At 40.2% G+C, this 27,651-nt stretch overlaps 2 protein-coding genes across 2 annotated transcripts; both read right to left on the bottom strand.

The window, feature by feature from the left end:
* Positions 1-2,075: 2,075 nt before the first annotated feature.
* LOC308138580 (E3 ubiquitin-protein ligase TRIM21-like) lies at positions 2,076-7,761 on the bottom strand. The gene is made up of 2 exons (XM_080507767.1): positions 7,721-7,761; positions 2,076-4,123 (listed from the first exon to the last, which is right to left on the bottom strand). Exon 2 carries the CDS (start codon positions 4,112-4,114, stop codon positions 2,483-2,485), a length of 1,632 nt encoding a protein of 543 aa, XP_080363893.1. The 5' UTR covers positions 4,115-4,123; positions 7,721-7,761; the 3' UTR covers positions 2,076-2,482.
* Positions 7,762-20,534: 12,773 nt separating this feature from the next.
* On the bottom strand, positions 20,535-24,273 carry LOC308138252 (E3 ubiquitin-protein ligase TRIM21-like). The gene is made up of 2 exons (XM_080507315.1): positions 24,183-24,273; positions 20,535-22,610 (listed from the first exon to the last, which is right to left on the bottom strand). Exon 2 carries the CDS (start codon positions 22,599-22,601, stop codon positions 20,970-20,972), a length of 1,632 nt encoding a protein of 543 aa, XP_080363441.1. The 5' UTR covers positions 22,602-22,610; positions 24,183-24,273; the 3' UTR covers positions 20,535-20,969.
* Between the last annotated feature and the right edge of the window lie 3,378 nt (positions 24,274-27,651).

Raw genomic sequence — 27,651 nt, 5'->3', positions numbered from 1 at the left:
GTGGGGAGAGACACGACAGGACAGCCAATGGGAAGAGGGGATCTAGCGAAGCGCTGGTTTTAACTCCTCCCTGCAGCCGGAGACGCGCTCTCTGTCTTTTCTCCCTTGTGCTGACCTGACCTGTTTTTATCCTCGGCTGATTTTCTCCGCGCTAAACGGCTAAGTATAAGGCAAATCTTTGTAAGGCCAGTACTTCTGTCTTTTGTAATAAATTACTGTGTTAATCCAATCTCAAGGTTTGTAGAACTATGACTCACTGTTCACCTCTCCTTCCTTCCCGAGGAGGTATTTGTCCCCTCCTCCGAGTGCGGTGAGATACAGAGACACGATCGGACAGTCGTGTGGTCCCCTGTGTCTTTTACTTATTGTTTTATTTATTGTTCTCATTTATTTTATTGCTTTTTAAGCGTCTTTATTTTTCTATTTATTCTTTTGAATTGTTTTATTCTTATTTGTAGTTTCTTAATGTGTTTGTAGTTTTTCATCTGTTTTGATTTTTATTCTATGGTTTTATACTTATTTAGTGTTGGACTGTTTAGTTTTATGTGCAGTATGTGAAGCACTTTGTAAACGCTTCGTTTTTAGAATGTGCTATATAAATAAAGTGGATTGGATTGGATTGAAAAAGTGCTGTATGAATAAAGATTGATTGATTGATTGATTGATGTTTGAGTTCATGTAAAACCTTCCTGACCAGCAGGTTTTCTGTGACACTTTAACAACACAGCAAATTTAAGAATCTTATATACATAGCTTAGATACGATCCCATCTGATTCACCATGTTCCCGATTCGACACGATTTGATATGAATTTGATAGAGATTCAATTCTACACAATGCAATACAAAGTGATTTGGTGCGAAATGATTCAACAGGATGTAAAGCAATTATACTTAACGTATACTAATGATCACATTTTGCTGATAATCTACTACAACTGTGTCAAATTGATAACTTGGAACTCCAGAGTGTCAACAAGTGGTTCAAACAAAACAAACTATCTCTAAATCTGAGTAAAAGCAAAATGATGATATTCGGCAACAGTAATTCCAATTGGCAGGAAGCAGTTCAGATAGAGGGTGTTGTTATAGAGCGGGTGCATGGAATCACATTCCTTGGAGTTTTTATAGATGATAGAATTACTTGGAAATCTCACATTAAATATATATCTACAAAAATGTCAAGAAACATTGCAATAATAGCAAAAGCAAAGCACATTTTAAATATCAAAGCTTTACACACCTTATACTGTTCTCTGATTTTGCCCCATTTATATTATTGTACTGTGGTTTGGGGTAGTACTTATAAAAACACAGTAAAACCAATAGTAATGTTACAAAAAAGAGCTATTCCATTAATTCATAAAGGTTTCTGGACCACACAAAGTCATTATTTTTAAAACCAAAGATCATGAAGTTTAGTGACATTGTGGAGTTCCAAGCAGTACAGATGTTCTATAAAGTACAGATGTTCTATAAAGTACAGATGTTCTATAAAGCAAGTTACAGATTGTTACCAAGACAAATACAAAGAAGGTTCCAGATCGTACTGGTCGTTATGAAATACGTGAGGAATTCAACTTTAGGACTCAGAAACATAAACACAACCCTGAAAAGTTTTAATCCGACAGTTAAAGGTGAACAATTGTGGAACAAATTGGAGACGGAGTAGAAACAATGTCCAAACATCAACCTGGTCAAATACAAATACAAACAAAAGACTTTTGAAACATACAGAGAAGAAGAAATGCATTAGGGGGATGCATAAAATAGAAAACTTTCACCAACCATAATGTTTCCATGGAGGAAAAACTCAGGAGGAATCCAGGGGATCCAAGCGAGTCTATATTCATGAGCTGAAGTCTATGTTTTCAAACATTCAGCAATTTACAGGCAAAATCCTCACAAATGACGTGTGATCAGGATGTAGTTTGCACTGATCCTCACAGAGCCGTTACACTTTATTGCTGATGCTGTTTTTTGATTCTCTTCAATTTACACTGTGTGGGACAAACCTCCTCCCTTTCAACCCGTTCATTTGAACACACCGTGTTAATCATCCTACATAAATGAAAACTTTAATAAAAAGGTTTTTTTATACTTGTTCCATCCAGCTGTTACACTTGATTGTAAAATCTTCACATTGAATGTCGTTAAGAAGCTTTGAAGCTGCAGAGAAAAACGTGTGTGTTCATGTTGTGACTCTGCAGCTTGAAGACACACAGACTGAAAGATTCCTGCTCATGAAGCTCTAAAACAAACACATGAACAATTTCCTGATTGAGTCAAACATGTCATGAATCTGACTGCTCAGTTTCCTCTTCCATCAGATCTTTACTTGTTTGGGACAAACTGTCAGAACGTTTCTTTAGGTACAAACTGCTGCTCAGTGAAATCCTAGAGTTGTTCACCATGGATCACAGTGAATCGTCACTTTCTCACCACTTTGTTCATTGTTGGTGACGTTTCATGATGAAAACTGATCAGACAGTTTGATTGACAGGACAGATGATCAGAGGTGCAGAGTTTTTACCACCATCATTAAGACCGGGACAGAAGAATGGGAGGAGTTTGTCAGTGAAGCAGCAGCCAGTGAAGGAGGTGATCAGAGCTGCAGCTTCTACGTCATAAAAAGAGACCAGACCCTCCTCATAATCCACAAACACCCCCACCTTCTCAGGAGCAAACCTCAGAGAGAGACGAACTGAAGGCCCTTTATTTACCCAGTACTCATTTCCATTTCTCAAGGACATTGTCCAGAAACCTTCATCAGGGCTCAGTGTGATCTTTCCCTTCCTGGTGACGGACTCTTTGATCACTCCTAAAGTCCACCCAGTCTTTCCTTTAACCTGAACCTCAAAGTAAAATTTACCTGAAGAGAAACTCTGTTTTCCTAAAACAATGTTATAATTAGAAAATCTCTCTGGGTTGTCTGGAAGCTTCTTCCTCACGCCACCATCACTCCCTTGTTTTCCATCATCAGACAGGATGAGATGAGGATGAGCTGTATCAGGATCAAGAGTCACATCCACTGCAAACTGCTGCTTCCTCTTCAGCTCAGGATCAAACACCTTCTTCTTCATGTCTTTGCTGAGAGTCTCCTCCAGCTGAGCCACAGCTCTCACCACAGTCCCCTCATAGGATGATGGAGGGATGCTGACCTCCGTCCAGTCCTGGGTGGGTGGAGCAGCTTTCAGGGAGGAGAAGCCTTGGAGGAGGTGGAGGTGGTCTTCAGAGTGAAGGAGCTGCTCCACCTCTGAGCTCCTCTTCATCAGCTGACTGATCTCCTCTTCCAGATGTTTGATGAGACCTTCAGCCTGTTTCTCTCTGGCTTTCTCTTCCTCTTCCATTCTCTCCATCATCTGGTTCAGATCTCTCTCAACACGCTGCATCAGAGCAGTGAACACCTCAACACCTTCTGCTTTCTCTCTGTCTGCAGCAGCTTGACTCTTCTTCAGACACTCTTTGATCTCCTTGATCTTCACTCGTCTCTTCTGGACCATCTGCTGCATTTCAGCCTCGGTCTTCCTCAGCTCCGTCTTCTTCCCTTCACATTCTTCACTCAGAGGAACAACCTGGTGAGTCTTGTGCTCTAAAACACTGCACATCATGCAGACACACGTCTGCTCGCTCTTACAGAACAGCTCCAGAGGTTTCTGGTGCTTCGGACACATCCTGCCTTCCAGGTTCTCCACAGGCTCCACCAGCTGATGTTTCTTCAGGCCTGACACTGTCAGATGAGGCTCCAGGTGAGTCTGACAGTAGGAGACCAGGCACACCAGGCAGGACTTGAGGGCCTTCACTTTGGTTCCAGTGCAGACGTCACAGGGAACTTGTCCTGGTTTGGCAGCTTGTTGCTCTGAGCTGCTGCTGGCTTTGTGTTCAGCTTCATGTCTGAACTGAGCAGCAACCTCCGAGAGCAAAGTGTTGACATTGAGCTGAGGTCTCTTTTTGAAAACCTTTTTACACAGGGGACAGTCACATATGACCTTGGAGTTCCAGTGCGCAGTGATGCACTGGTTGCAGAAGTTGTGTCCACATGGTGTGGAGACTGGATGAGTGAACACGTCCAGACAGATGGAGCACAGGAAGTGATCTGGACTGGCAGCAGACATCTTCACACCCTGACGACAAAAGACAAGAGTTGATTGAAAGATTGATGCATCATTGTACATGTGGTTCTTTGGCCATTTTGTAGTGGCTTTCTATAAATTATGCCGAAACCAACATTTCATCTTATAAAGAAAATTCCCTCCAGGATAAATCATTAAGATTCTATTCTACTTGAGCCTTCAGAACAAGACAGTAAACATACAAAGGTCCCGATAGAAAAGGAAGGTCTGGAAATACTAGGAAATTAGCCCACATAGTCAGCATGCACATGATCCAGTCTAGAAGTTGCAGAGCCAAATGGCCCATGAGGCAAAGTTAATGCAAAGCGTGTCATGGCCTCTAGAGGGCGCCACAAAACCTAGAAGAAAAAAACATCTTCAATAAAATTATTAAAACGAATTATTACTATTAAATCTTGAACTAGAAAAGCTGACATTGATTCAATTGTAAAGCTATTATTATTGTTGTTGTTATTAATTATTGTTATTGTTGTTGTTATTATTGTTGCATAACGTAGCATTCGAACATGCAATATTAAATTGCAGTTTACTGCTTATCAACAATTCACTGTAATGTCAATAAAGTTGTATTGAATATGTCTATATCTATAATATGCATCAGAAAAAAATCTATTTTATATTACACATGCCTCATAAACATGTATCTGTTACGTCGTTCAGCCTGTGCAAACGTTAGGCCATCATCAACAGTAATATATATATATATATATATATATGTTGGGGGCCACTCAACCTCATGGAAGGGGGAGGGGAGACCACGTTTTGAGAACAAAGGACCACATGCCTACAACTGAAAAAGTCTGCCATTGGTCACGTGATCACCCCCTGGACCCCCCCTTCCAAGGTGCAATACTAGAGGCCAACGGCAGGGGGAGCCTGAGAGCTCCCTCACCAGCTGGAAGGTCCAGGGCGGGCCCTCCGTCAGGATTGGTCCACATGACCCAGAGCCGACCGGTAACACGAAACCACAACAAGAGGTATAAAACACCCCCGCCGGGGTGATTTCTGCCTCTCCAATGTTGAAACCTGCGTAAAGACGGACGCATCCGTTTCGCACGGAGACGAAGTGCCACGTGTGCCCGCTGACCGGCCCGGAGTTCCACACCCGGCCGGACGAGCCGACAACCACCGTGGAACTACTTCTACTTTTCCCTTTTTCCTTTTTTCTTCTTCACCGGAGTCCGAGTGTGCAGCTGCCAGCGCACCGTCCTCCCGCCTGCAGACCTGAAGCCGCTTCTTCTCCCCCTCCTCAAAAGAAGCGCTTGATCATCCTGGGATCATCCGGTGGACTTTTCCCTGTCCACAGACCATTTTAGCTTGTTTACCTGGGACGCCAGAGAGAAAAACAAGCTCCAGCCGGGAAATCAACGCACTTTCCCGGCCGCCGCAGCACGTTCACCCTCATCAAACTGAGTAAGGCTTAGAGTCTGGGCAGACAATGAGAATAACGTGACTGTAATATTGCTGTGTGTTTATTATTGTGTTGAAGTCAGGGACGCCGATCCCTGTTTCAACCAATCTGTGTCTGCGCGTTGGATTTACATCCACGCGAACCTCCGCACTGTGTAACCCGCTCTCTCTCTCTCTCTCTCTCTCAACTTGCACAGACCATTTCTAGACTGTGGAGTCCAAAACAGTGTGCAGAGCTGAACATATTCTGTCCACTGCCCTTCTCCCTCCCTCCTTTTCATTTTTCCTCTCCTCCTCATAAACGATCGCGTAAAAGCAGCCGCGCGCTGCTGCACCCGCTTCTGTGACCGTGTGTAGTTCACTGTCCCTGGGATTTCTCAGCCACGAGCCCCCAGGCGCGCTCCGAGCAGGCTCACGAGCCGTGCACGAGCACAGTGACGTCACGCTGTCCAGAAAGAGTGCGCCAAGCGCCTCTGGTGGCCGCGTTGGTGATTGCAATCTCTTGAAAGACCGCCACTCGGTGGACAAGTCGAGTCATTGCATTCTCCCTCCGTGCGCCGCCGCGCCCCTAGTGGTCGTTCCGGTTACTGCCTCGAACTAGACGCCTGCCGCCATCTAGTGTCCGTTCGAGGTCATTACACCCACACACACTGACCCTCCAACGCCTGCCGCCACCTGGTGGACGTTCGTGGTCATTACACCCCACTCAGGCTTCCACGCACACACTCACACACCCACACACACCCTCTTTCTTTGTACATAGTGTTTGCTGCTTAGTAGATTAGATCTTCGTGTTTGATTGTTTATTACTTAATTGTGTTGTTTAATAAATGATTTATGAATTATTTTTGAATAAATACTTTTTGTTAATAAACGCATTTTAACTGAATTGATCGATTCTTGGTTATCATTGTGTATTTATTGTTGACAATTCACTGGTTTGTAACAGTCTGTGCTCGAAGCTCACACCTTCCTTGTTATTTAATATTGTTATATTTACACAGAAATATTAACTTTACTTAAATAACCCTTTTTGACAAACGAGACTGAAATTTGGTATTAGCTATTTCCAGCTTAGCTGGTGGTGCCCCGATTTAATTATTATTTGATAAATAACCAATTTATGCAAATTAATAATTTTTATTAATAAATTATTTTTGATAATTTATTAACTTTTGAGTAATTACTCAATTACTCTAGGAGTTGCTGATGAGTAACTAACCGTTTACTTCATTAGTAATTCCAATTTTTCCTAAATTACTTTCAGTAATCTATTACTTTCAGTAATCCATTACTTACAGTAATTATTTATGCTAATTACCAACCCTAAATCCCAACATATATATATATATATATATATATATATATATATATATTCTTTTCTTTTTCTCTACTATATATACACACACACACACACACACACACACACACACATATATACATATATATATATATATAAAGATAAGGTACTTTATATTGCTCTGTATAGCGTTATTATATTTGGTTTCGTATATAGTCTGTAATTTACTGTGTACAAACTCTGGATGTTTGAAATGTTTGTTCTGCTTATTATCTATTACTATAAATATTAATATTGCGCATTCACCTATTGACATCATCTTTATTTTGGGGTGTGCGTATTTATATTGTACTCTGATTTTGTTTTCGTATTGATTTCTAATTTATTACATTGCATTGACATGCTATCCTATAAATTAAAGACAATAATAATAAGAATGTTTTTCCACTTCTTTATTATGTAATCCGCCACATAAAATCGTTCTTAAGGCACAATGTCTTCTTTTATAAACACTTTGCTGACATCTTAAAGTATGATCACATTGACACTTCCTGTTTTTCCACATTTGAGACGCAGCGCTTTTTACTTTCGGTTTTACTGAAGCTGCGCACCACAATCACATTTAATCGTCAATAACACGATTTAAGCGGTAAATAACAGGATTTTCTCAAACGTCATAAACTCCTATCAGTCTCTGCTTCACTCACACTTTAAGTTGTCGTGATTTTCTCTGTTGATAAAAACCTCACAACTCGCAGTTTCTGTCGATGAGTTAGAAACTAACCTCAGTTTCCACCGGAGCGACTTTACAGTTTGTACTTTTCTATTCTACTTGAAAGTTGGTGGACTTTGAATTCAGTGTGCTTGTAGAAACTCACCAGTACGTGACAGACTCCAGGTGAACTCCGTAGAAAGTCCAAGTTTGTCTGAATAACTTCCTATTTCAGTGGCAGAAGACTGCGGTCAAGCCGTGCGGCTGTCTGCTGCTGTCAGTGATCAGGGATGCAGCGTACTATTTCCGCTGATGGATTTCAAAATAAAAGCTCAAATCACTTAGCCTGGAGTAGTTGTCAGTTTATATAAAGAATGATTTATTCAAGCTAAAAATTACTTATTCAAATACTGTATCAATGGAATCAAGCTATTGTTTTCAAAATATTAAGTCAACTTATATATATAACTTATTTTTAACAGTATGATGTTGCTCTTCAAAAAAGATCTAATTGGAAATCAGGATATAACCAAACACTCTTATTTCAAGAAGGATTAAATCAGAAACTCACTAAAAGTATTCACTCAAAATATAAAATGCAATTGGAAATTGGAACAGAACACATGAATTTGAAGTGGAAAAACTTCAAAATTCCTAGTTGTCCCAGGGTCATTCCATCTCACAGTGTTGGAGACCTTCCCAGGATGCCACTCAGACAGCATAAAGGAATTCTGATGTATAGTTTCAAAATAAAACAACTTTGAAAAAACCTGATTTTGAGGTGGAATAGCTCCAAAATTTCTAGTTGTCCCGGGGTCATTCCACCTCACAGTCATACTACACCATCCCAGGATGCCACTCTGTCAGTTTGAAAGAATTCTGATCTGTCGTTTCAAAATAAAACAACTTTGAATATTGGACTATGAAACCTGATTTTGAAGTGAAATAATTCCAAAATTCCTAGTTGCCCTGGGGTCATTCCACCTCACAGTAATAGTACACATTCCCAGGATACCACTCAGTCAATATGAAGGAATTCTGATGTATTATTTCAAAATAAAATGAAATTGAAAATTGGAATATGACACCTGATTTCAAGGCAGAATAACTCCAAAAATCCAAGTTGTCCTGGGGTCATTCCACCTCACAGTAATAGTACACATTCCCAGGATGCCACTCTGTCAATATGAAGAAATTCTGATGTATAACTTCAAAATAAAATGAAATTGAAAATTGGAATATAACGTCCTTTCACCTGACTTTGAGGTGGAATATCTCCGAAATTCCTAGTTGTCCCGGGGTCATTCCACCTCACAGTCATACTACACCATCCCAGGATGCGACTCTGTCAGTTTGAAAGAATTCTGATCTGTCGTTTCAAAATAAAACAACTTTGAATATTGGACTATGAAACCTGATTTTGAAGTGAAATAATTCCAAAATTCCTAGTTGCCCTGGGGTCATTCCACCTCACAGTCATATTACACCATCCCAGGATGCGACTCTGTCAGTTTGAAGGAATTCTGATGTATAATTTCAAAATAAAATGAAATTGAAAATTGGAATATGACACCTGAATTCAAGGCAGACTAACTCCAAAAATCTTAGTTGTCCTGGGGTCATTCCACCTCACAGTAATAGTACACATTCCCAGGATGCCACTCTGTCCGTTTGAAAGAATTCTGATCTGTCATTTCAAAATAAAACAACTTTGAATATTGGAATATGACGTCCTTTCACCTGACTTTGAGGTGGAATATCTCTGAAATTCCTAGTGTCCCGGGGTCATTCCACCTCACTGTCATACTACACCATCCTAGGATGCCACTCTGTCAGTTTGAAGGAATTCTGATCTGTCGTTTCAAAATAAAATGCAAATGAGAAGTAGATAATTCCAATTTTCCAATATTTAAAGTTGTTTTATTTTCAAACAACACATCAGCTCCCCCTTGAACTGCTACCTTATTGTGGTGGGGGAGTTTGAGCACCCGAATGACCCTCGGAGCTTTGTTGTCGGGGGGCTTTATACCCCCCAGTAGGGTCTCCCAAGGCAAACAGGTCCTAGGCGACGGGTCAGACCAAAAGCAGTTCAACACACCCCTATGAACACACACAAGAGGAGAGCAGAGACGTCGCCCGGTTTGGCGCAGCCGGGGCGTCACCCTGGAGCCAGGCCCGGGGTCGAGGCTCGTATGCGAGGGCCTGGTGGCCGGGAAACATAAACACAACCCTGAAAAGTTTTAATCCGACAGTTAAAGGTGAACAATTGTGGAACAAATTGGAGACGGAGTAGAAACAATGTCCAAACATCAACCTGGTCAAATACAAATACAAACAAAAGACTTTTGAAACATACAGAGAAGAAGAAACGCATTAGGGGGAGAAGTAGGATCAACTTATATATGTGTGTGTGTGTGTGTGTGTGTGTGTGTGTGTGTGTGTGTGTGTGTGTGTGTGTGTGTGTGTGTGTGTGTGTGTGTTGATACGGTCGTTTGAAATGTGGGAGGTTCTTTTTTGTTGATCTGTTTGTTTTGTTCTTTCTACACTAGTGTGAAATGTACTTTTTGTTGCTCTGAGTTTGGGGGTCGGCGCTCAGAAGCTTCTTGCTTCAGCCCACTCCTTGTGAGCAGAATGTTTACTGCTCAAATAAACACATAAATAAAAGATAAAGAACATTGAATGTGTTTCCTGGCTGCTTCCTGCACTTGAGCCTCCGTCCACCCCCATAACAGTGTGTTGTGTTAATGTGGACTTTTACTGTGAAAAGTTCAGGCAAACATGAACCAATCATCAACAAAAGAGGCGTTGAAGCCCCGCCCATCAAAGACAACGTTGATTTCCACCTTTTTCGATTTTTGTCCAAAAGCCAGAAAACGAAAACATCAATTCTCATTTTTTTATTTTCTGGCTCAAATGAGAAAAAGACCAGTTTTTTGGCTTCTGATTATTATTTGTGGTTTTTTGTCGACAAATCAAACTAACAAAATGTTCCTTGGTCGGACGAGGAGGGCGATCAATAATCGATTAATCTCCCTGTGGTCGTCTTTTGTGTGTCTCAGATTCTCTCACACACACACACACACACACACACACACACACACACACACACACACACACACACACACACACACACACACACACACACACACACACACACACACACACACGTGTAGTTTCATTACAGAAACAACCAACAGCACCACCTTGTGGCCTGTCATGCTAACATGCGTCATTTTCAGCGTTTCTGCCGTTTCCGTATAAACGGACATCGTTCTCAAAACGTTGCCGTGGCGACACGACACAATTGTGAAGTGAAAACACCAAAACGTTTTCCGCTTTCACTTGAAAACATTGTTGTGTGAATTGGGCTTGAATTCAGGGTCATGATGGTTCCAGGTGAACATGAGAGAACGTCAAACCACCGTGTTCATTTAATACGTCATCATGTAGGCAGAGATGAAACTGTGAGCAACATGTTTCTTTTCACCATTTGCTTGGATTTTAATGGTGATTTTCAGAGTTTTAGTGTAAATATTCAGCCAGCAGACGATCACTAGTGTCTTCTCTATATCTGAGCTCGTCCGCCATGAGCGCCTCACGTTTTACCGCCAGATGTTTGGTGGAATCACGCCTGTTGTTGTGTTTCATCACAGCACCAGTGACTCTGCGGCTCGTTTTCAGCAGATTTAGAGTTGAAAATGATTGATCAGAGTTCATTCATTAACTGGTGTTTCCACGCCTGCTAGTTAAATATCCTGCAAGTTTAGTGAAGCTGTAACATGTTATAATATTACTAGATGGGCCTCAGGGTTCGCTCTTGTTGTCAAGCTCAAATATACACATGTTATACATATTATATGTGTTTATATACATAGACATATTATAATATGTGTTTATATACATAGACATATTATAATATGTGTTTATATACATAGACATATAATATATATAAAAATACACTGTGAACAAGTGGGATTCTGCTTGAAATCAGACGGCAGAGTGGAGAATGTAGAGTTTTTTCTACTCGTTAGTGGAGAAAGAGCTTCAGGTGGAGTAACTCCATCAAAGTTTGAATCACATTCAGATCCTCTCAGAGCTTCTCCGTGACTCAGGAGAGATTTTTCCACGTCACAATGAGTCGATCCGAGCTGGACGAAGAGGGAATGTGAGGAAAGGAACAGGAAGTGCAGCTCAGTTTGCATGGCAGTGGAATGAGACAGTGATGGTTCAGTGACCTGTGACCTCTCACCTCCATTAGAGGTCCTGCAGGCACGGTGAAGGTCAGCTCCAGGGAGTAGAACCTGCCACTTCTCTACACTTAGATCCCGGAAACCTTCTGGAACACACATTTTAGGCAACAAAGACGCCCAACAGACAACAGAGATGATCATTCACACTCTTTTGTCCTTTCTTAGTTTGTCTCAGTCGCTGCTGACGGCGTAACAGGAACCTTCATGGGGATAAATGTTTACTTTTAGTTTGAAAAACAAACGTTGTTTCACAGCACTTCTTTATGGTTTGAATTGGTTGTGAAGGAAACGTCTCACTAAAGTAAACAAGGACTGTCACGGCTGAACCGGTACGTGGAGTGTCTGGAACCCAAAAGCAGACCAGGAGGCAGGATAGGTGCAATTGTCAGTGATTTTATTGCGCACCAGGACCAGGGAGACGAGGAACGCATCCAGGAGACACATACAAGGGACACCACACCCCGGGGAGGACAAACAATAGACAATCCTCCGGCACCGGACCTCCTCACTGCAGGGCTCAAGAGTTCGGAGCAATCAATCAGCTGATTACCTGCAGGAGTGTCCGTGAGGATCCGGTGCCGGAGCGAGGTGTGGGAATCCTCACAGAATCGTTTCTGGCTCGTTAGTAAAACGTCACAAAACTCAGTCGTGAGAAATATACACACTTTTTTTCCATGGATTTGATGTTAAATTAAAATAAGAAGCTTTCCTCAATGATATAAAGAATTTATGATTTGAATGAAGGCAGCTGCTACCAAACATCAGCAGCTGCCTTCGTTCACATTGTAGGAAAAACTAAATCAAGTTTGCGAAACTAATTTTTCTGCATGACAGAAAATAAACTTAGAAATTTCAACAAACACTCAACAAAAGCAAAGCTGAATAAATATAATTATTAGGGCTGTTAAATTTTACAGTGTCGCTAAAATAGTTCAACAATAAACGACAACTATAGTTTGTTCAAACCAAACATTTGGAAAGTTGTTTTGAGTTATTTGAGTAAAACTTCTATACTTCTGGAAAACAGTAACTTAAAAAAGTGTTTTATTGTGCTAAATCTCTGGAGTTTTCTCCTGATGCAACATGTTTTCACAGTAAAATGATGTAAAACAAAAGCCTTTAAATTCTCCAGCTTGAGCCAACTTTTGACCAGAAACTTGTCGTAAATTGTCACTAAACTTACAAAGCACCAAACATGTATTCAGTCATTTCATTTAACTAAAACATAAAACAAAATCCACTAAACCTGTATAAATAGCCTTTTGTTTTGAGCAGTTATCTCGGTGTGGACACAATGAAGCCAGGATTTCTAACAAGAGCTGATCAGGTCGATGCTAACTCGTTAGCCAACAGTGAATAATAATACATTGGTTTAATAAAAGACTTTTTAACAGTTTATAGTTAGTTTAAAAAGAAATCATATAAATACTGTTTGTCCAACATTCCAAATAATTTTCATTTGCTTATGCTTTTGGTGACTTAATGGTGCTAACATGATAATCTCCTTCCAGAGGCCATATATAACACATCTATAACACATATCTATAACACATCTATAACACATCTATAACACATCTATAACATCAAGACTGCACATTTAATAGAAATATCACAAAATGGAAGCTTGGACATATTAAAGTGGAACTTCATGTGGTTATTATTCAAACCAATGAGTTTTACAATTTGTATTTCATTTAGCCCTAAAATGTAAGAAAGCTTAGTTTCACGTTATAAATTGATCCATTTCTCTCATGTAAAGTGACTTTGAGAGCACAAGAAAAGCTCTATGCAAGTTTGATTCATCATTATTAGATTATATTTTTGAGTTTTAGATTCAGCTCGTCTTGTTTCCAGAGTGAGACTCTTCATCTTTTTAATCTGTATGAGCAGAACATCTGTCACATTATCAATAACAGCAATAAAAGAAGAGTTAAGAAAGCAACATACTTTTCTTATTTCTGATAATGTGGCGCCTCCTTGTGGCTCATGTGACAAACTACAGGCCAGGATTCAATATACATCTATAAGGTAAACTTCATTTAATTTCTTTTTTTACATTATGAGATCTAATTGTTGGGATTTAAATTTAATTTACTGCCGTCTGTCAAATAATGAGAATTCAAATTTTCACACATTTTGGATTTATATATTCTCTAAATTAAAATATTTCAAGTTCATTTGCTTTTTTAAAAAATATATATTTTGTCAGTTTCCAAGTAATGAAAATAAAATATTCCGCTGGACGTAATATTAAATACAATTACAACCAAAAGTGTGTAAACCTTTCATATTTACATTACAAATGTTAAAACAGTTTTGAGACGTACCTGTAAATGTCGTCTGTCACATTTGTGGTTTTAAACAGAAAATTGATACCAATTCATGTTGACCACACTTGAATTAGTGAAAAATGAGCTATAAAAAGAAATCAAACCATTATTTCTAGCTTCTATGAAGAATTCCTCTGAAGAATTAGCAGGTGGAAAGTTGAGGTCAGACTGATAAAACTCACCTGTTCTGTGATGTCGCAGGTTCTAATGCTGGATTTGGATGTTGGCAGAGGACAAGAGAAGAAAGTAGAGATTTGAACCTCAGCCTGTTGAGGAGCAGTGCAGGGCAGAGCCAGCAGGGGTTTGTTCAGACGACCACTATATCAACAAGAGTCAAGTCACATCCAATCAAAATAAAACAGCTGGGTGGGTGGAGACTAGACCACTTTTTGAAGGATATGTTGATGTTTACTCAAAACTTTATAGTGTCATTTATATAGAGCAAAATCTGTGTAAAGAAAAAAGAATGATAGAAAATCAACCTAAATTGCTCTCATGTCTTATATGTGTAGTTGTGTATCATGAGTAGTGTACTCTCCACAAACACAACACCACTACTACACCATAAATTCCTAATCACAGGAGCACAAAATAGCGTCTTAATGTTCCACATTTGTCACAAGTAACAGATTAAAGAGGAGTTTCTACTTAAAATACTGTCTGCCGGTACTTGAGTTGTCGCTGCAGACGTGGACGTCCATGTTTGTTTGTATTAAATGGACCAGAGAGCTGAACAGAAAAACATTCAACAGAAGGAAAAGACAGAAACCAGCAGTGACATTTCAGACTTCCTCTCCAGGTGGTCTATTTTCCAGGATCCTGTGGTCAAGGTGTTGTTCCACAAGTTGTACCGGCACGTGTGCGTGTACGGAGAAATGTACTACGAGACCTTGCGGCTCCCGGACTGCCCCCCCGGCACGGACCCCACCGTGGCCTACCCCGTGGCTCTGAGCTGCCACTGCGGCCGCTGCAACATGAACACGTCAGACTGCACCTCCCAGAGCCTGCGGCCCGACTTCTGCCTCAACGACATCCCACACTCCTCCTAGAACCGGCTGACCACTGGCCACGTTTCAGCAGGCCCATCGCTGACTCGGCACAAAGCATGGTCTTCAAGAAAGATGTCGACGGATGGTTTGTGTTGCTTTGGTACATTGCAGAAGCCAGCGGCTCCTCACTGTGAGTCCTGGACGGCCTTGAAGGCCTCCAGAGGGTTTTCACACTCCACTGGCGTCACAATCAGCTTTGGAACGGCCAACAACATTACATATTCATTAGTGCTGTCAAAAATAACCTTCATTTAGTTCATTGATTAGAAACACTTCATTCTTTCAATAAACGTTAACGTAACTAACGTAGTTTTGTTTACTTCTTGGTTTGTTTGTTTGTTTTCCTCCCTTACCGGAGCATGGCTCAAAGACAGGACACGTGAATCAACTCCACTGTGAGGTTTGCCTTCCCCTCAGTGACCATACATCACCTTTCTATCAGGACAAGTCACTCACTTCTTTCAGCCTCAACAACGGAAGACAGAAAATGTTTCCATTCATATTTTAACTGATGCAGAACTGGATCATTATCACATGTTTCACTATTAAACTCCTGCTTCTTTCATATCAAACAGGTCTTGACTGACCTGCTCACACACTTTTACACAAAGGTTCACATTTATTGTTTGACTGCAGTTATAGAAAGAATCCATTGATCAGTCCTGTTTACCAAAACCAACACATTCCTGCTGGATAACTGATGTTCAGAAGTACTTTAGTGTGAATCCAGTGTCTGTGTCATTGAGTTTGTCCAGAAGAGGGCAGCACTGCTCTGTGAAACACATCTCAACTGTGTGTGTGTGTGTGTGTGTGTGGTGTGTTTTATAAATGACCTATCACAGTTCGCCAATCAGAACCTTCTATTATTGTTTATTCCACCATGAACATGAAAACACAACAAACCATGTGTCCAGTATCAGAACTGCATGTCTGAAGTTTGCAGGAAAGAGAAGCAGGTGAAGATCAGTTCAGTATTCAGCGAGTTCTGATTGGTTCAAGTCTCTGACACTTCATTGCTCCTGTCCAACAGGTGAGACTGAGCGGAGGGCCAATAGGTCCACTGACTGTTTACATCCCATAGACACGCCTCCGACTGTCCTTCTTGGCTGAATGAGTCTCCTCTCACAGTCACTGATGCTTCACCAGCGCCCCCTACTGCCCTTACCAGTCATTACAATCTCACCACCGATACACATCTGTGGTTGTGGGATACATTCATTCATACCGACCATCAGTCCCGATCGCAGACCAACTGCTTCATGTCCACCGTCGTGTCCAGCCGGCCACAACCAGAACAATCTTATCCATCTCCCACTGAACCAGATTCCACCACCTGTCCTGAAGCGCCTCCCGGCCACCTCTGGCCTTTTAAATATGAGCTTTCTCATTAGTGATTGTATTTCTCTTCATAATCTCAACTTTATTATTATTACAGGGACATGGCTTTCGCCAGGAGACTGTAGTGCCCTAATTGAAGGGACCTCACCAAACTGTACTCATCTTCATCAACCAGGCTCTGATTGGGCGGAGCTTTTCTCCTCCCTTTTTTCTTAAAAGTTTGACCGTTTTAATGTGAATTCTACAGAAGTGATTTAATATAGCTCAAAATAATACAAAAAGGAGTTGTACACAGAAATCTAGATAAGATAGAAGGACATTTCACTATAATTATGTTAATGTAAGAATGCTGAAATGAAGGAAATTAATAAATATTAAACATGATCCATATGTTAATTGTATTCACTTTTTGTGAGGTTTTTACTAGAAAAGATGAATTACTGAAACACTTTTTTTTAACTACAATTAAACAATGAGTCAATTTCTGACCTTGAACTTTCTCCAGTAAAACAATCAAATCCACCAAGTACATGCACATTTTAATATTCTGCCCAAGAAAAGCCTACACTTGTTTTTTCCTAACAAAACTGCAGTGCCATGACGAATACAAACAGTTTGGGGGAAATTATTCCAAAAATGACAGCCGATGTCTCGTGGGAGAGTTTACTTTTCAAAGTCTCCGGATGCTTCTGGGAAAACCTTCACAATTAAGTAATTGACTTTGTGTTACAAGCACGTTACGAACCCAAGAGTCAAGGGTGATAGATCAAGTTCTTTGTCTACGTATCTTAATTATTTCATATAAGTGGTGGAGGTGGAAACAGAAAGCAGTCAGTGTGTGAGTGAAGCTCCAGCGTCTGATCGCTGATGTTTCTCCTCCTCCTCAGGCTCGAAGCGCCACCCTGAATGAGCAGCTGGGTCACATTGAGGACATTTTCTCTGATCAGACTGGCACTGTCACTAGGAACGTCATGCAGTTCAACAAGTGCACCATCGCTGGACGCAGCTACGGTGCTGAAGATGTCACTTTTCTGTCCAAACTTCTTCACACTCCAGAGATGACACATTGGCTAGAAGAACTGATCCGACTGTCAGGGACCTTGAGCAGGAACAATAAAGGGAATTCATTTCAGGTTGAAACATATATACAGTGTGTGTTTACACTGCTAAAAGCACTAATATTACTTTGATCATTATTTCTTTCTGTAAATTGAGCTTCATTAAATCCTAAATACAATTTTTCATTCAATTGACCAGAATTTGTAATTTAATGTCACATGTTTGACCTCTTTCTAATACGGTATTAAATACAGGTCTATTTACTATAAAAGCTCAGACCATCAATCTATACTGGGAAATCAAGTAGTTTAGTATTTTTTCTCATTATTTCTTGAATGAAATTAAAGGGAATTGAAGAATTAATCGAAGAGATTCTGCCTTCTGAATTTGAGTAAATATTTAAATTAATGTGATGTGGCATTGATGAAGCCAAAAAGCTGATCCAAAGTCAAAATATCTTGTGTTTTGAGTTGTTTGGAACTTGTCTGTTGTACCTAGAAAGACTGGGTAAACCTTCTTTGAAACCACTACTGAATTGTTTCCCGTCTTGATGGAGAGTTAATGTTTTAGTGAGATTAATCTTGAAGACGTGAAATTTCACATTAGGCAGTTAAGAATTGTTTTGATTGAACGAACCCCTCAGATAATCCTCACATCCAGTCTGACCTCCAACTCAGCAACAATGTGAAGCCAAACAGAGGAACACACGGACTCATAAACATCCTCAAGGCAACAAGCAGTTTTCTCAGGTCACATCTGGACTGTGAAAAGATAGTCATTGTGGTTTTAGTGACATGTACATGCACTTATATTCCACCTGGTGGCAACAGGGAGGAAGGTGTGGTGTCCTCCACTCCACTGTTGCCCAGAGGCTATTATGTTAATATGTGGTGACTTCAATCATGTACATGGCGACTCCACACTTCCTGCTGTCACCCAGCATGTGGACTGCTGTATGTAAAAGTCAGAGATGTATACAGTGCCTCCCCACTGCCTGCACTGGAGGAAAGCAGGTCACGATCTCATGCTGGAGCCTCACTACACTTGATAGTGAGGCAGTTGCCTACAAGCACACGCTCATTCATGAAGTGGCCTTCAGAGCCGGAACCGGCTCCGAACGACTGCTTTGAAGAAACAAACTGGGATGTTCTGCAGGACAGCAAGAACATGGAGGCGGCTGTTAACCACGCCTCACAATACACCAACTTCTGCATGGAAGCAGAAGTTGATGCATCACAACTGACATCGAGGGCCTTCTGTATCAAAAGAAGAAGGCCGTGAAAGATCAACAGGAGCTCAAGTGCACAAGAAGCTCCTGCAGATCTTTAATTGCCTTCTACTTTTGATACAGAAGAAGAAGGTGTATATATACATATTTATAAAGAAAAACAACGTATAAAATGATCAACGGTGGTCAGGTAACATCCATGTTTGAGTTCATGTAAAACCTTCCTGACCAGCAGGTTTTCTGTGACACTTTAACAACACAGCAAATTTAAGAATCTTATATACATAGCTTAGATACGATCCCATCTGATTCACCATGTTCCCGATTCGACACGATTTGATATGAATTTGATAGAGATTCAATTCTACACAATGCAATACAAAGTGATTTGGTGCGAAATGATTCAACAGGATGTAAAGCAATTATACTTAACGTATACTAATGATCACATTTTGCTGATAATCTACTACAACTGTGTCAAATTGATAACTTGGAACTCCAGAGTGTCAACAAGTGGTTCAAACAAAACAAACTATCTCTAAATCTGAGTAAAAGCAAAATGATGATATTCGGCAACAGTAATTCCAATTGGCAGGAAGCAGTTCAGATAGAGGGTGTTGTTATAGAGCGGGTGCATGAAATCACATTCCTTGGAGTTTTTATAGATGATAGAATTACTTGGAAATCTCACATTAAATATATATCTATGAAAATGTCAAGAAACATTGCAATAATAGCAAAAGCAAAGCACATTTTAAATATCAAAGCTTTACACACCTTATACTGTTCTCTGATTTTGCCCTATTTATATTATTGTACTGTGGTTTGGGGTAGTACTTATAAAAACACAGTAAAACCAATAGTAATGTTACAAAAAAGAGCTATTCCATTAATTCATAAAGGTTTCTGGACCACACAAACTCATTATTTTTAAAACCAAAGATCACGAAGTTTAGTGACATTGTTGAGTTCCAAGCAGTACAGATGTTATATAAAGTACAGATGTTCTATAAAGTAAAGATGTTCTATAAAGTACAGATGTTATATAAAGTACAGATGTTCTATAAAGTAAAGATGTTCTATAAAGTACAGATGTTATGTAAAGTACAGATGTTCTATAAAGTAAAGATGTTCTATAAAGTACAGATGTTATGTAAAGTACAGATGTTCTATAAAGCAAGTTACAGATTGTTACCAAGACAAATACAAAGAAGGTTCCAGATCGTACTGGTCGTTATGAAATACGTGAGGAATTCAACTTTAGGACTCAGAAACATAAACACAACCCTGAAAAGTTTTAATCCGACAGTTAAAGGTGAACAATTGTGGAACAAATTGGAGACGGAGTAGAAACAATGTCCAAACATCAACCTGGTCAAATACAAATACAAACAAAAGACTTTTGAAACATACAGAGAAGAAGAAATGCATTAGGGGGATGCATAAAATAGAAAACTTTCACCAACCATAATGTTTCCATGGAGGAAAAACTCAGGAGGAATCCAGGGGATCCAAGCGAGTCTATATTCATGAGCTGAAGTCTATGTTTTCAAACATTCAGCAATTTACAGGCAAAATCCTCACAAATGACGTGTGATCAGGATGTAGTTTGCACTGATCCTCACAGAGCCGTTACACTTTATTGCTGATGCTGTTTTTTGTTTCTCTGCAATTTACACTGTGTGGGACAAACCTCCTACCTTTCAACCCGTTCATTTGAACACACCGTGTTAATCATCCTACATAAATGAAAACTTTAATAAAAAGGTTTTTTTATACTTCTTCCATCAAACTGTTACATTTGATTGTAAAATCTTCACATTAAATGTCATTAAGAAGCTTTGAAGCTGCAGAGAAAAACGTGTGTGTTCATGTTGTGACTCTGCAGCTTGAAGACACACAGACTGAAAGATTCCTGCTCATGAAGCTCTAAAACAAACACATGAACAATTTCCTGATTGAGTCAAACATGTCATGAATCTGACTGCTCAGTTTCCTCTTCCATCAGATCTTTACTTGTTTGGGACAAACTGTCAGAACGTTTCTTTAGGTACAAACTGCTGCTCAGTGAAATCCTAGAGTTGTTCACCATGGATCACAGTGAATCGTCACTTTCTCACCACTTTGTTCATTGTTGGTGACGTTTCATGATGAAAACTGATCAGACAGTTTGATTGACAGGACAGATGATCAGAGGTGCAGAGTTTTTACCACCATAATTAAGACCGGGACTGAAATATGGGAGGAGTTTGTCAGTGAAGCAGCAGCCAGTGAAGGAGGTGATCAGAGCTGCAGCTTCTACATCATAAAAAGAGACCAGACCCTCCTCATAATCCACAAACACCCCCACCTTCTCAGGAGCAAACCTCAGAGAGAGACGAACTGAAGGCCCTTTATTTACCCAGTACTCATTTCCATTTCTCAAGGACATTGTCCAGAAACCTTCATCAGGGCTCAGTGTGATCTTTCCCTTCCTGGTGACGGACTCTTTGATCACTCCTAAAGTCCACCCAGTCTTTCCTTTAACCTGAACCTCAAAGTAAAATTTACCTGAAGAGAAACTCTGTTTTCCTAAAACAATGTTATACTTAGAAAATCTCTCTGGGTTGTCTGGAAGCTTCTTCCACACGTCACCATCACTCACTTGTTTTCCATCATCAGACAGGATGAGACGAGGATGAGCTGTATCAGGATCAAGAGTCACATCCACTGCAAACTGCTGCTTCCTCTTCAGCTCAGCCTCAGACAGCTTCTTCTTCATGTCTTTGCTGAGAGTCTCCTCCAGCTGAGCCACAGCTCTCACCACAGTCCCCTCATAGGATGATGGAGGGATGCTGACCTCCGTCCAGTCCTGGGTGGGTGGAGCAGCTTTCAGGGAGGAGAAGCCTTGGAGGAGGTGGAGGTGGTCTTCAGAGTGAAGGAGCTGCTCCACCTCTGAGCTCCTCTTCATCAGCTCACTGATCTCCTCTTCCAGATGTTTGATGAGACCTTCAGCCTGTTTCTCTCTGGCTTTCTCTTCCTCTTCCATTCTCTCCATCATCTGCTTCAGATCTCTCTCAACACGCTGCATCAGAGCAGTGAACACCTCAACACCTTCTGCTTTCTCTCTGTCTGCAGCAGCTTGACTCTTCTTCAGACACTCTTTGATCTCCTTGATCTTCACTCGTCTCTTCTGGACCATCTGCTGCATTTCAGCCTCAGTCTTCCTCAGCTCCGTCTTCTTCCCTTCACATTCTTCACTCAGAGGAACAAGCTGGTGAGTCTTGTGCTCTACAACACTGCACATCATGCAGACACACGTCTGCTCGCTCTTACAGAACAGCTCCAGAGGTTTCTGGTGCTTCGGACACATCCTGCCTTCCAGGTTCTCCACAGGCTCCACCAGCTGATGTTTCTTCAGGACTGACACTGTCAGATGAGGCTCCAGGTGAGTCTGACAGTAGGAGACCAGGCACACCAGGCAGGACTTGAGGGCCTTCACTTTGGTTCCAGTGCAGACGTCACAGGGAACTTGTCCTGGTTTGGCAGCTTGTTGCTCTGAGCTGCTGCTGGCTTTGTGTTCAGCTTCATGTCTGAACTGAGCAGCAACCTCCGAGAGCAAAGTGTTGACCCTCAGCTGAGGTCTCTTGTAGAAAACCTCTTGACACAGGGGACAGTCACATATGACCTTGGAGTTCCAGTGCGCAGTGATGCACTGGTTGCAGAAGTTGTGTCCACATGGTGTGGAGACTGGATGAGTGAACACGTCCAGACAGATGGAGCACAGGAAGTGATCTGGACTGGCAGCAGACATCTTCACACCCTGACGACAAAAGACAAGAGTTGATTGAAAGATTGATGCATCATTGTACATGTGGTTCTTTGGCCTTCTTGTAGTGGATTTCTATAAATTATGCCGAAACCAACATTTCATCTTATAAAGAAAATTCCCTCGAGGATAAATCATTAAGATTCTATTCTACTTGAGCCTTCAGAACAAGACAGTAAACATACAAAGGTCCCGATAGAAAAGGAAGGTCTGGAAATACTAGGAAATTAGCCCACATAGTCAGCATGCACATGATCCAGTCTAGAAGTTGCAGAGCCAAATGGCCCATGAGGCAAAGTTAATGCAAAGCGTGTCATGGCCTCTAGAGGGCGCCACAAAACCTAGAAGAAAAAAACATCTTCAATAAAATTATTAAAACGAATTATTACTATTAAATCTTGAACTAGAAAAGCTGACATTGATTCAATTGTAAAGCTATTATTATTGTTGTTGTTATTAATTATTATTATTGTTGTTGTTATTAATTATAGTTATTGTTGTTGTTATTATTGTTGCATAACGTAGCATTCGAACATGCAATATTAAATTGCAGTTTACTGCTTATCAACAATTCACTGTAATGTCAATAAAGTTGTACTGAATATGTTTATATCTATAATATGCATCAGAAAAAAATCTATTTTATATTACACATGCCTCATAAACATGTATCTGTTACGTCGTTCAGCCTGTGCAAACGTTAGGTCATCATCAACAGTAATATATATATATATATATATATATATATATATATATATATATATATATATATATATATTCTTTTCTTTTTCTCTACTATATATATACACACACACACACACACATATATACATATATATATATATAAAGATAAGGTACTTTATATTGCTCTGTATAGCGTTATTATATTTGGTTTCGTATATAGTCTGTAATTTACTGTGTACAAACTCTGGATGTTTGAAATGTTTGTTCTGCTGATTATCTATTACTATAAATATTAATATTACGTATTCACCTATTGACATCATCTTTATTTTGGGGTGTGCGTATTTATATTGTACTCTGATTTTGTTTTCGTATTGATTTCTAATTTATTACATTGCATTGACATGCTATCCTATAAATTAAAGACAATAATAATAAGAATGTTTTTCCACTTCTTTATTATGTAATCCGCCACATAAAATCGTTCTAAAGGCGCAATGTCTTCTTTTATAAACACTTTGCTGACATCTTAAAGTATGATCACATTGACACTTCCTGTTTTTCCACATTTGAGACGCAGCACTTTTTACTTTCGGTTTTACTGAAGCTGCGCACCACAATCACATTTAATCGTCAATAACACGATTTAAGCGGTAAATAACAGGATTTTCTCAAACGTCATAAACTCCTATCAGTCTCTGCTTCACTCACACTTTAAGTTGTCGTGATTTTCTCTGTTGATAAAAACCTCACAACTCGCAGTTTCTGTCGATGAGTTAGAAACTAACCTCAGTTTCCACCGGAGCGACTTTACAGTTTGTACTTTTCTATTCTACTTGAAAGTTGGTGGACTTTGAATTCAGTGTGCTTGTAGAAACTCACCAGTACGTGACAGACTCCAGGTGAACTCCGTAGAAAGTCCAAGTTTGTCTGAATAACTTCCTATTTCAGTGGCAGAAGACTGCGGTCAAGCCGTGCGGCTGTCTGCTGCTGTCAGTGATCAGGGATGCAGCGTACTATTTCCGCTGATGGATTTCAAAATAAAAGCTCAAATCACTTAGCCTGGAGTAGTTGTCAGTTTATATAAAGAATGATTTATTCAAGCTAAAAATTACTTATTCAAATACTGTATCAATGGAATCAAGCTATTGTTTTCAAAATATTAAGTCAACTTATATATATAACTTATTTTTAACAGTATGATGTTGCTCTTCAAAAAAGATCTAATTGGAAATCAGGATATAACCAAACACTCTTATTTCAAGAAGGATTAAATCAGAAACTCACTAAAAGTATTCACTCAAAATATAAAATGCAATTGGAAATTGGAACAGAACACATGAATTTGAAGTGGAAAAACTTCAAAATTCCTAGTTGTCCCAGGGTCATTCCATCTCACAGTGTTGGAGACCTTCCCAGGATGCCACTCAGACAGCATAAAGGAATTCTGATGTATAGTTTCAAAATAAAACAACTTTGAAAAAACCTGATTTTGAGGTGGAATAGCTCCAAAATTTCTAGTTGTCCCGGGGTCATTCCACCTCACAGTCATACTACACCATCCCAGGATGCCACTCTGTCAGTTTGAAAGAATTCTGATCTGTCGTTTCAAAATAAAACAACTTTGAATATTGGACTATGAAACCTGATTTTGAAGTGAAATAATTCCAAAATTCCTAGTTGCCCTGGGGTCATTCCACCTCACAGTAATAGTACACATTCCCAGGATACCACTCAGTCAATATGAAGGAATTCTGATGTATTATTTCAAAATAAAATGAAATTGAAAATTGGAATATGACACCTGATTTCAAGGCAGAATAACTCCAAAAATCCAAGTTGTCCTGGGGTCATTCCACCTCACAGTAATAGTACACATTCCCAGGATGCCACTCTGTCAATATGAAGAAATTCTGATGTATAACTTCAAAATAAAATGAAATTGAAAATTGGAATATAACGTCCTTTCACCTGACTTTGAGGTGGAATATCTCCGAAATTCCTAGTTGTCCCGGGGTCATTCCACCTCACAGTCATACTACACCATCCCAGGATGCGACTCTGTCAGTTTGAAAGAATTCTGATCTGTCGTTTCAAAATAAAACAACTTTGAATATTGGACTATGAAACCTGATTTTGAAGTGAAATAATTCCAAAATTCCTAGTTGCCCTGGGGTCATTCCACCTCACAGTCATATTACACCATCCCAGGATGCGACTCTGTCAGTTTGAAGGAATTCTGATGTATAATTTCAAAATAAAATGAAATTGAAAATTGGAATATGACACCTGAATTCAAGGCAGACTAACTCCAAAAATCCTAGTTGTCCTGGGGTCATTCCACCTCACAGTAATAGTACACATTCCCAGGATGCCACTCTGTCCGTTTGAAAGAATTCTGATCTGTCATTTCAAAATAAAACAACTTTGAATATTGGAATATGACGTCCTTTCACCTGACTTTGAGGTGGAATATCTCTGAAATTCCTAGTTGTCCCGGGGTCATCCCACCTCACTGTCATACTACACCATCCTAGGATGCCACTCTGTCAGTTTGAAGGAATTCTGATCTGTCGTTTCAAAATAAAATGCAAATGAGAAGTAGATAATTCCAATTTTCCAATATTTAAAGTTGTTTTATTTTCAAACAACACATCAGCTCCCCCTTGAACTGCTACCTTATTGTGGTGGGGGAGTTTGAGCACCCGAATGACCCTCGGAGCTTTGTTGTCAGGGGGCTTTATGCCCCCCAGTAGGGTCTCCCAAGGCAAACAGGTCCTAGGCGACGGGTCAGACCAAAAGCAGTTCAACACACCCCTATGAACACACACAAGAGGAGAGCAGAGACGTCGCCCGGTTTGGCGCAGCCGGGGCGTCACCCTGGAGCCAGGCCCGGGGTCGAGGCTCGTATGCCAGCGCCTGGTGGCCGGGAAACATAAACACAACCCTGAAAAGTTTTAATCCGACAGTTAAAGGTGAACAATTGTGGAACAAATTGGAGACGGAGTAGAAACAATGTCCAAACATCAACCTGGTCAAATACAAATACAAACAAAAGACTTTTGAAACATACAGAGAAGAAGAAATGCATTAGGGGGAGAAGTAGGATCAACTTATATATGTGTGTGTGTGTGTGTGTGTGTGTGTGTGTGTGTGTGTGTGTGTGTGTGTGTGTGTGTATGTTGATATGGTCGTTTGAAATGTGGGAGGTTCTTTTTTGTTGATCTGTTTGTTTTGTTCTTTCTACACTAGTGTGAAATGTACTTTTTGTTGCTCTGAGTTTGGGGGTCGGCGCTCAGAAGCTTCTTGCTTCAGCCCACTCCTTGTGAGCAGAATGTTTACTGCTCAAATAAACACATAAATAAAAGATAAAGAACATTGAATGTGTTTCCTGGCTGCTTCCTGCACTTGAGCCTCCGTCCACCCCCATAACAGTGTGTTGTGTTAATGTGGACTTTTACTGTGAAAAGTTCAGGCAAACATGAACCAATCATCAACAAAAGAGGCGTTGAAGCCCCGCCCATCAAAGACAACGTTGATTTCCACCTTTTTTGATTTTTGTCCAAAAGCCAGAAAACAAAAACATCAATTCTCATTTTTTTATTTTCTGGCTCAAATGAGAAAAAGACCAGTTTTTTGGCTTCTGATTATGATTTGTGGTTTTTTGTCGACAAATCAAACTAACAAAATGTTCCTTGGTCGGACGAGGAGGGCGATCAATAATCGATTAATCTCCCTGTGGTCGTCTTTTGTGTGTCTCAGATTCTCTCTCTCACACACACACACACACACACACACACACACACACACACACACACACACACACACACACACACACACACACACACACACACACACACACACACACACACACATAGTTTCATTACAGAAACAACCAACAGCACCACCTTGTGGCCTGTCATGCTAACATGCGTCATTTTCAGCGTTTCTGCCGTTTCCGTATAAACGGACATCGTTCTCAAAACGTTGCCGTGGCGACACGACACAATTGTAAAGTGAAAACACCAAAACGTTTTCCGCTTTCACTTGAAAACATTGTTGTGTGAATTGGGCTTGAATTCAGGGTCATGATGGTTCCAGGTGAACATGAGAGAACGTCAAACCACCGTGTTCATTTAATACGTCATCATGTAGGCAGAGATGAAACTGTGAGCAACATGTTTCTTTTCACCATTTGCTTGGATTTTAATGGAGATTTTCAGAGTTTGAGTGTCAATATTCAGCCAGCAGACGATCACTAGTGTCTTCTCTATATCTGAGCTCGTCCGCCATGAGCGCCTCACGTTTTACCGCCAGATGTTTGGTGGAATCACGCCTGTTGTTGTGTTTC

This window comes from Blennius ocellaris, assembly GCF_963422515.1.
Source record: "Blennius ocellaris genome assembly, chromosome: 13".
In the NCBI taxonomy this organism is placed as follows: Eukaryota; Metazoa; Chordata; class Actinopteri; order Blenniiformes; family Blenniidae; genus Blennius; species Blennius ocellaris.
This window is presented reverse-complemented; position numbering and strand designations above follow the sequence as displayed.